We start from the raw sequence: 10,687 nt of genomic DNA, 5'->3' as shown, positions 1-10,687 counted from the left end.
AATTTCTGGAACGGGAACGAATGGTTAGGAATTTGGCAAAAAGTTATCAAACTGTATAATTTTCCGAAATGCGAACCATTCTGCACTCTGCAAAAATTCCGGAATCCTATAGTGAAATCGAGTGGAACGGAAATTTCCAGGGCGACATTTTATAACATTTGAGTACAGTTCGAGAAGTCGTCTTCTTTTTAGGAAATTTCGGATATATTTTCTAGTCCATCCCGGAAAAGGCTGTTCCTTCGCCTTTGGACATATCTGGGAGGGTAATACGGACAACGTTTCCTCGCAACTTGCCGCGTAACAATGTTGCAGCGCAAGTTGGAAGGTGTCGTGCAGTTGCAAGTTTTAGCGACATGTTCCACATTTTGCAATATTTATGCATTGACTGATTTGACAAGACAAATCTGACCACTAAGGTCTACTAACAGCGGAATTCAGAATTTTGCAAATCATCTTGTTGTGCCAAACTTACTATACTATCTACTGGCTGCAAACGTTTTATTCTCCCCTTCTTATGTCTGCAAACAGATTATTTGAGCTTTACCTTCTTTGCAAACAATTTTATTTTGGATGTTTGATCCCCCTCCAAACAAATAATGATCCGTCCCTAAGAATCTTCTGTGATGAAATTCAATGCCATCTTCCCCACTCCACCCCAGAGAAGACAAAAATGTTGTAAATGCCTCCCGCGGCCGCGGATTCATTTTCCCGCCCTTTCTTCTTCTTGCATGTAGTGGACCAATCAGAGGTTTTGTAGCCGATGACGTTGTTTGACGGAAATTTTTTTTCTTCGAGTTGAGTTCGGAGAATTTTTTCTTTGTGGTTTTGCAATTTTCTCCTGCGAAAATCACTAAAAAGTGAGGCTGTTCTCATTCAAAACCGTAACGCCGGTTAACTGAAGCTTGGAATATCACTCGGCTTTGGACACTGAAAGTTTGCCAGTACTGGGAAAAAGGTAAGCTTGCTAAACAAGTTCAAAATGGAAAGCTCATTCGACTACAGCTCAAAAAGGGAAATCTTTAAGCGTAACATGCTTCGCCAAACAAAGTAAAATACACAGTGTACTACGGTGTATTTATTCAATCTAGTGACATTTTCTAATCAGTGCAGTTTCCCCCCCCCCAATAATAATTTCGTCGTGTTTATTTTCTCACCCAAGTGCAAGGAAGGCTGTGCGGAAAGTCGAACTTTGGCAATGGCAGCTTTTTCGAACCAGTCGTTTTTAATAATAGGAAATATGATGTCAAAGAGGGGTAAAAAATAGCTTCTGAAATGTTGTATTTTATCAAACTTGCATTGGATGATGTAAGCTAAAGAAATGTAAGTTCAGTAAAAGTAGTTATCGAGACATTTCAAAAACTTTTCCAAACCACCAATTATAAAGTTTTTTTTCTCCTTGAGGTTCAAAATTTTATCCGATTCTCTAAAAAAATTCGAGAAGTTTTGTGACAGAGGGTAATTTCCATAACTTGGTTTGGAAAATGTTTGCAATGCCCTATTCAAGACCAGGAATAGCTTTTATTTTTAAAGCCGAATGAATGTTATTGAGCTAAAGTTTTTGATTATTTCAAATCAGTCTTCAGGGATAGTCTTGCATTGATTCTCTGAGTTTTCGTATCATTTAAGCTGAAACGCTTTGTTTTGTTCATACTGAGTTCAGATATTGGTGGAAGAAGCAAGAAGCTGAGATGAGTGGAACATTGTCTGAATACGAACTTTTGCGACTGAGAAATATAAAGAGAAACCATGAATTCATGAAAAGCCTGGGTGAGTTTTTTAAAACAAGTAGAACTTTTAAATGTACTGTTCAGTAAAAACACTCAGTATAAAAAGCTAAGCCTTACCATCTTCTATGTGGTTTTGAATTTTTAAATAATAATAATAATTATAGTTAAAAATTTATCTAATTATAGGAAAATTTAAGACAGATTCCGTTGAAAGTTCGAGCAATAAGTGCAAAAATTAATTACCAAAAATCTACTCATCGAACAGTAAAATTTTATATGCTATTTGAAACATCTCACTGAAATTGATTTGCCTCATTGACATTCAACTGTTACGATGCTATGAAATCTCTATGGTAACTTTATTTTTGCCTGTATTGCTCGAATATTCGGTGGAAACCATCTTAAAGGTTTTTCGAAATTAATGAGGGAAATGTAGAAAACATGAGCGGCAACTAAGGTCTCGGAAATTAACGCTCCAATTAATTAACGGAGCGTAAATTAACGTTAACAAAAATTAACGCGACTTAAGGTATTACGCGCCTTTTCCATGCAAATGTGCTCATGAAAAAAGTGCGTTACAATGCTTTAAATATAAACAGAAGCTCCTGATATTAAAGTCAAATAAAAACTGGAATGTTCATAGTAATTAGTTTCAAAATTAATTTAAATTTAAATAAAGTACGTGATAGATTACGTAATAGCAAGATAGGTTAGAAACATTACATATGTAAAGATTTAAAACCTTCAAAATTGTCCACACGACGGTTGTGAAGGGGCAGATCGTTTCATAAGGGGGCCGCAGATGAAAAGGCGCGATCCCTTAAAGTCTTTTCTGTTCAGTTTTAAACTAGTTTAAGACTGATTAAACCATTAACTCATTTAAGTACCCAAGTGCATGACCATAGTTAGCTTTCAAAGTAAGAAGAAGTATTTTAAAATCTATACGAAATTTAACGGGAAGCCAATTTTTAAATTAATGAATGAACTTTGTCACAAGATCTTGCCAATAATTACTTTTAGAAGACCTGTACGGAAGCGTATCGGCAAAGACCAGAAAAGACTAAATTCTCGCACTTTGCTCATTTTACAGGACTTCCAGTCCCCGCGATTCCAGCTGGACTCCCAAGTCGTCCTCGAAAAACACCTGCTAAAAAGCGCAAGACCTTATCCGTTGACCGTGAGGGCGAAAGTTCAAATGAAAGCAGCGATGACAGTGATGAAGATTGGGTTCCAGGATCAGAAGAAGTTAGAAGACGAAAGAAAATGATAAAACGGTTTATTCCAGGTAGCTTAGCTAGTTTTACTTTTGTAAAAATGCATCAAAAGGAAAAGAAATAGTTTGTTCAGAAGTTACAAGGTGACTGTTGCTATCCTTGCAGATTTTAGACCTAAACCCCAGACCGTCCCTACCCAAAAAGAAAGAAAGAAACCAAGTAAAGTGGTAATTATAATTTACTTGTTACAAGTAGCTATAACTGCTCAGACATTTGTATTGCGCGCAAAGCCTGAAATTCGACACGCCTTCTGACTGCAACATTGCTGGCCTGCAAATAGAGTCGTAGACCTGCCCCAAGTCGCTCGTTTCGTGTCGATAGAGTTACTCGGGTAAAAGATCGCTTTAAAATCGCGCTCGAGTGACCGCGCGGAATTTATTTGTCCGTGGGTAATGCACAAAGCACACTGAATGCCACACTAAATTGAGGAACAGCTCGAAACGAACCACGATCAGCCGCCATTTTGTTTTTCAAGCCCGAGCGCGCCCTCCGTTTCCGTATCCAGCAGTCGCCTGCGAATCTAACGAGCGACTTGGAGCAAGTCTAAAGGCCCGGTAATACGGGCAACATTTATGTTCAAATTGTCTCGCGTTAGGGTCCGCCTACGGAAGGCTAGAAGAAAACATTGAGCAATAGAAGGCGTATAATGCGCAATTTTTAAGTCAGTAATGTTTGTATACTGTCGCAAAAAAAAAGTTAAATAAGGAGAAATCTTAGGGTTTTTTTGACGGTTAACTGTTATCGAAAGGACAACGTACTTTAGTTAACTTTACTTTTCAGAGTCACTCCTTCCTTTTTTGTTAGGTCACGTACACTGTTCAATGAAGCCTATTTTTAAAGTATTTTTGTCTCTTCCCATTCCATGGGGGTTGTCCGTTTACTGTACGATACAAAATGTGGGATTTAAGAGGAGCAATTGCCGGTCTGTGTCCGTTTTCTAGAGGTGTCCGTTTATATAGTAGACGTTCGACTGTCATTCGCTAAATTATTGGCCGTTTCTGTGGTTTACAATACAGGTGGAGAACGAAGAGAATGACTCTAGCGCATTTGATGAGCTTGGTAAATTGGGAGAAGAACTGGACTTCATTTCAGTAGAAAATGATTTGATCTCTGGAAAGCAAGGGGCAAAGAGTGGAAAGAAAAAGTCAACAGAGCAACATACTCGGTACACTACTCGAGGAAAAAAGCATTCCTATTGCGAGGCTGAAGTTCCCGATGATGACCACTACATCTGTAAGTTTATAGACGATGAGTGTAACTTGCTTTTTTGTTCATTATATATAACGCGCGCACCTTTGATATAAACATCTCGGATATAAGGAATATCCGATAGGCTAAAGAGACCTTGACTGATTATTTTACACAATCGCAAATTACGGGTTGTACTATAGTTACAAACACAACATATATAGCGTAATATAAAGAAAGACTGAAGAAAGTTGAAAGATAACAAGTCACTCTCGGGAAAAGTACTCACTCATTTCTGACAGAAAACCTATAATTTCTTTCTGTTTTTTTTTCTTTTCGAGACTTAGGGACTGTGCAAACTTAACTTTGTATTAGTCGTTTCTAACTTCACAGGAGTATTTTGCTTTGTGTTTTTCGCGGCGATTTCTTGTTGAGTTAAGGTGGCTCCATAGGGTTTTGAGATATTACGGCGCGCGCACAAGTGATACCCATCAAGAGATCATTTTCGCGTTATTTTTTAAACTAGTTAAATAAAAGCTGCCGAAATATTAAAAACAAGGACTAAAATATGTTGTGCATTATTCTTTTTTTAAAATAACGGCCTTTGTTTTTGAGCTACAGCTACTCAAAAAGACCTATTTTTTGGTGTTTTTATGGCTTTGATCTTAAATTTCTTTAATTTTCTTCGGTGAAAATTTTTGAAATTCCCCCAACGGATTGAATCTGATGAGAAATAACTTTTAAAAACAAAAAAAGTAGGGGTTGTCCAGGTCGGTTTTGCGTTTTTGGTTATTTTGTGTTTTTTTGACTAAGCAAAAAAATTGGCTTATAAATTTTTTTAAAAAAACGGCAAAAAGGGCAGTTGAAAAGGTATAACATCTATGCCAAATTTTAAGGAATTTCACCGAAGGAAACTCTAGTAAATACAAGGGGAAAATTTCTATTTTCGCCCGAATAACAGTTACGTCATCAGAATAGAAATTGTCCAAGATCGCTATTTGAGCATGCGCGAACTTTTGAACCATACCAGTTGATGTGTAAAGACGAGCGTTACCCGTTGTTGTCGGTTTTTGTGCGAATATCTGTTAACCCCAAGGTTAGTTAGAGACATACCTTAATCCTTTATATAGCAGAATCTCTGAAATTCTGCTGGAAGTATCTCACAATCGCGACTATTCTTTATTTTCTATTTTGCTTTCGATCGTACGAACTTCACAAAAGCGGCCAGAAGCACCGCGGACGTTGTAAACACCTTTTTAGGGTGTTGTAAACTCTTTTATCTGCTCAACACAGGAAAGCACGGGTGTTGTTTCATTGGCAGGAAGCAAGTCTCGCGTTTTCTCGCCGAAAATTTCACGCTCGCGTGAAGCCGCCATGTTTGTTTTGATTTGCCGGCATTTCAAGCTCGCCCCTTCGTACCCATTCTTCGCGCGGTCAAGAAACCCTATGGAGCCACCTTAAACTTGACCTTTGTTCACTGTAGTTAGTCCCAAGTCCTATTCGGTTCTGTTAATCGGTCGATTGCGGTCAACAGAACCGGTCGACGGCCCATGGCATAAAGCGATTTTGAGGTGGGGGAGGGCAGGAAAAAAATTTGTGATGATGAGGGGGGTTTATGAAATATTACAGGCACCGTCTATCAAATCCGACAAGCACCCCCTCCACCATAAAACATGAACCGTCCCTTATGATTTGTCGTTGATTTCTTTGTAATATTACATTTGCGCGTTTTATAGTCTGTGAGGAGTGTCAAGACCTCCACTATGGTGACTGTCCAGAACATGGGCCTTTGCAAATCATAGCACAGGGAAACCACAACAGTAAAAAAAATTAAATAAATAAAAGAATATTATTCACGTGGTTTCGTTCGTTTTCTGCGTTGTTTTTCTTTATGCGTAGTCGATAGACACGACAGCACTGTTGTCGTATGCTGAGCTGTCTTGTGCGCGAGCGGATTTCAGATATGCAAATTTTCTCTTTTCTTAATAATAATTGACAAGGGTGGCAACTCTTTCACCAAACGATTTGAACACGCTTTACAAAATCACTTTGAACTCTTTCCTTTCTCGCCTTTTTGCGACAAAAATCGACACAAAAGAATGCTGGATAAATTTTGAATACGCTCACCTGTCTGTTTCCTGAAAAGAAGCGTTTTCCAGAGAGAATTTGAGCTCCCTTTTAGATGTTTTCCTCGGAGTTTTTTTTCGTTATAGCTGCGGCCAGTTACCTTGGCACATTCGTCACCGATTTACGCGCCATCAAGGGCGAATCAACTACGCTCTCTCCCTCGCAGAGATTTTTTGCGCGAACCATTCGAGGCTAATAACTTAAGAACTACACGATCAAAGCTTTTATTTTTTATATATTTATTTTACTAATGGACAAAACAAACGATTAAATAGATCGTTTGTTCGATCGTGTACAATTTTGAACCGAGCGGGAAAAGTAAGTGTTCGCGCAAAAAATCTCTGCGAGGGAGAGAGCGTAGTTGATTCGCCCTTGATGGCGCGTAAATCGGTGACGAATGTGCCAAGGTAACTGGCCGCAGCTATAACGAAAAAAACTCCGAGGAAAACATCTAAAAGGGAGCTCAAATTCTCTCTGGAAAACGCTTCTTTTCAGGAAACAGACAGGTGAGCGTATTCAAAATTTATCCAGCATTCTTTTGTGTCGATTTTTGTCGCAAAAAGGCGAGAAAGGAAAGAGTTCAAAGTGATTTTGTAAAGCGTGTTCAAATCGTTTGGTGAAAGAGTTGCCACCCTTGTCAATTATTATTAAGAAAAGAGAAAATTTGCATATCTGAAATCCGCTCGCGCACAAGACAGCTCAGCATACGACAACAGTGCTGTCGTGTCTATCGACTACGCATAAAGAAAAACAACGCAGAAAACGAACGAAACCACGTGAATAATATTCTTTTATTTATTAATTTAATTTTTTTTTACTGTTGTGGTCTCCCTGTGATCATAGAAGACAGAACTCAGGAGGAAAATTCTAATTTGTCATCCGCAGTGGCTTCACTGCCCGCAGACCTTAAAATAAGCAACTCGTCAATTCCTGGAGCAGGTTTAGGCGTTTTCAGTACAGCTGAAATTCCCAAAGGAGTACGATTTGGTCCATATAAAGGAAGAAAAGTAGGATGGCAGCACATAACAGATGAAACAAATACAAGTTATATGTGGGAGGTAGTGTATCACAAAAATATGACGATCGATCCAAATAAAAGTTTATTGTATATTATATTGTTAAAGTTTAATGGAGGTATTTCCAGTCCGGCAGTGAACGACAACTTTCCAATAAACAAATGGTAAACGCCAAAGGGGTTGGTGAAAACGTGATACACCTGTTATAATGTTCTAATTTTAAGTTTATTTTGTTGCATGCCAGCAGTCAAAAAAATCACAAGGACTTAGACCCACAAACTTAATTTCATAACCCTCAAATAAATGAGAAATACATAAGCTGATTACGAGGTTAACACTTTTCCGAGGGATCAAAGCAGTTAAAATCGCAATGCCAATTTTACTTAATTGTAGATTGTAAAAGATGGCAAGTTCAGTCATTTCTTGGATGGTCGAGATGAAAGTCAGAGCAACTGGATGCGCTTTGTGAATTGCTCTCGCTGCGAGGACGAGCAGAACTTGGTAGCCTATCAGTTTAGAGGCGAGATCTACTACAGAACTTACAAGCCTGTAAACCCAGGACAAGAACTACTGGTATGGTATGGAGAGAGTTACGCTAGAGATTTGGGGATATCTATTTTCGATGACCAAGAAAACGAAAGAAAAGGTACATTGATAACATCAATTGACTGTTTTTACATTAAATTTTCTATCTTAGATATACAGACAGCTGAATATTTATTTACACACACTTCATTTTCAAATCTTGAATACACTGGAAGCCTACAAGGCCCAATTCCCTTTCTAAGATACACCTGGAGGAAAACCTGGTAGCTGTATTTGTCGTTCCCAAGTCTTAGATCAATCGAACTGAATATAAAACTACCACGATTTCCTGTTGGCGCGTCTCATAGATGGAATTGACCATTGGGTCGTCATAAGTGGAATTTGTTTTGCTGGACAAAGTTATTGGTTTCTAAATAAACTTTTGTGCTGCGTCGACGGGCAAGTGAGACACTTGGTTGATTATGTAACTGAAAGTTGACAATGGTGAATAAACGCCTAATTGCAAGTGAATTTTTTAAAAGCTGACGTTTCGAGCGTAAGACCTTCGTCGAAGCAAAGTGCTAGGACCAGGCAACAGACGGCAGTTTCTTTATAGATGGGAGAGGAATGCATAGCGTGGGGGTATTTCTACATTAAATTTCGTTGTAATCATTTATCTCCGTCCTAGTCCTTTACTTTCGAAAGTCAAGGCGTTGGTGTATCACGGTTGAAATCAATCGCGATCTAGGCAAAACATTTTTAGTACTGAATTACTCGAAACCATACTAGAAAGCAATATCAGTTCTCAAAGTTGACACGAGTAAGTAAAACAGCTATTAAAATTGATTTTGTTGTTAGCAACAATAAAACACTGTGTCAAAAGTCAGTGCCAAACATAAATCAGTCAACTAAAACAGCTACTTGCTACGAAAATTTCTTCAGCTTTACAGATTTTTATTTCAGTTATCAAACATAATTTAGTTTCACCCATTTGCGGTATGGCATCTAAAATATAAATTTTGGGACGTTCGGGTCTGGTTGCCTCCACATTTTCGAGTTTATTTTGCATAAAAAAATTTCTACTTTTCTTTTCAGGAAATGCGTACACGTGCGAGCACTGTAAAAGAATGTACACTTCCGTAAACTTTCTTCAAAGACACAAGAAGCGCTGTTCATCCAGGACTTTAAACTGGGAATGTGGAAAGTGTCAGAAAAAGTTCCTGTCAGTCAATCATCTTAACACCCACATACATCAGGTTCATGCAGATGAAAAGCAATACCAGTGCACGCAATGTAATAAAGGGTTTAGTGACTCTAGGTCTCTGGTCACACACCTTCGCAATCACACTGGTAAAAAGCAATACAAGTATACACAGTGTGACAAGGCATTTCACCTGGGAAGTCATCTGACCGAGCACCTCCGTACTCACACAGGTGAAAAGCCATATCAGTGTACTCAATGTAACAAGGCGTTTGACCAGCTTGGTAATCTGACCAAACACCTTCGTACTCACACAGGTGAAAAGCCATATCAGTGTACTCAATGTAACAAGGCGTTTACCGAGCTTGGTAATCTGACCAGGCACCTCCATACTCACACAGGTGAAAAGCCATATCAGTGTACTCAATGTAACAAGGCGTTTAACATGCCTCATCATCTGACCAGGCACCTCCGTACTCACACAGGTGAAAAGCCATATCAGTGTACTCAATGTAACAAGGCGTTTAAGCAGCTTGGTAATCTGACCAAGCACCTCCGTACTCACACAGGTGAAAAGCCATATCAGTGTACTCAATGTAACAAGGCGTTTAAGCAGCTTGGTAATCTGACCACGCACCTCCGTACTCACACAGGTGAAAAGCCATATCAGTGTACTCAATGTAACAAGGCGTTTAACCAGCTTGGTGCTCTGACCACGCACCTCCGTACTCACACAGGTGAAAAGCCATATCAGTGTACTCAATGTAACAAGGCGTTTAGTTACTCTGGTGATCTGACCAAACACCTTCGTACTCACACAGGTGAAAAGCCATATCAGTGTACTCAATGTAACAAGGCGTTTAAGCAGCATATTGATCTGTCCAGGCACCTCCGTACTCACACAGGTGAAAAGCCATATAAGTGTACTTAATGTAACAAGGCGTTTAACCAACTTTGTAATCTGACCACGCACCTCCATACTCACACAGGTAAAAAGCCATGTAAGTGTACTTAATGTCAGGTAACAAGGCGTTTAACAAGTCTGACTAGGATCTGACCAAACACCTTCGTGCTCACACGGGTTAAAAGCCGTGTACACAAAGCGACAACGCGTTTAGTGTCTGAAGTGCTCTGTCTAAACACCTCCGTATTCACAAAAGTGAAAAGTAATGACATCGTATAGGAATGAAATGGCTTTAACAATTCTGGAGTAAACTTAACATCTTCGCCTTCAGACAGTTAACTTTAACCATACCAACTCTCAAAATGAAACCATACCAGCTCTCAAAATGTCAGTGAACGCTACATTAAGTGGTCTCTAGTGGCCTTACAACACAGTTTCACAGACATGATTAGAAGAAATAAAGAGCTCATACCCTCGACTCTTAGCGATAGACATTGTCGCACTTTTTCAGCGAAGTCTCACCTGCACAGTTCCCACAAAACTTTGGAACATAGGTTATACGTACTCCAAAACGCTTACGGATTTTCTAAGCAGCTTTTATGACTTTTGAAATGTTACCACCTTAATATCAAGTATCGACAAGTAGAACTGCATTCGCATTTTTATATTCATTCAAAAATCTTTAGAAATAAGTAGTATTTTTACAAACTTATTTGGTCGACTCA

General features: G+C 38.9%; 1 protein-coding gene across 1 annotated transcript; it reads left to right on the top strand.

Moving 5' to 3' along the window:
• The first annotated feature begins 807 nt into the window (after positions 1-807).
• LOC144645309 (uncharacterized) lies at positions 808-10,076 on the top strand. Its single transcript, XM_078504838.1, has 8 exons — positions 808-955; positions 1,661-1,767; positions 2,818-3,012; positions 3,107-3,168; positions 4,018-4,234; positions 7,202-7,374; positions 7,726-7,978; positions 8,953-10,076. Exons 2-8 carry the CDS (start codon positions 1,689-1,691, stop codon positions 9,987-9,989), a joined length of 2,016 nt encoding a protein of 671 aa, XP_078360964.1. The 5' UTR covers positions 808-955; positions 1,661-1,688; the 3' UTR covers positions 9,990-10,076.
• Positions 10,077-10,687: the final 611 nt, after the last annotated feature.

The sequence above is a fragment of the Oculina patagonica genome, chromosome 3 (assembly GCF_052425735.1).
Source record: "Oculina patagonica isolate OP01 chromosome 3, crgOcupat, whole genome shotgun sequence".
Lineage (NCBI taxonomy): Eukaryota > Metazoa > Cnidaria > Anthozoa > Scleractinia > Oculinidae > Oculina > Oculina patagonica.
Note: the sequence above shows the minus strand (reverse complement) of the source record. Positions and strands in the feature narration are given on the sequence as shown.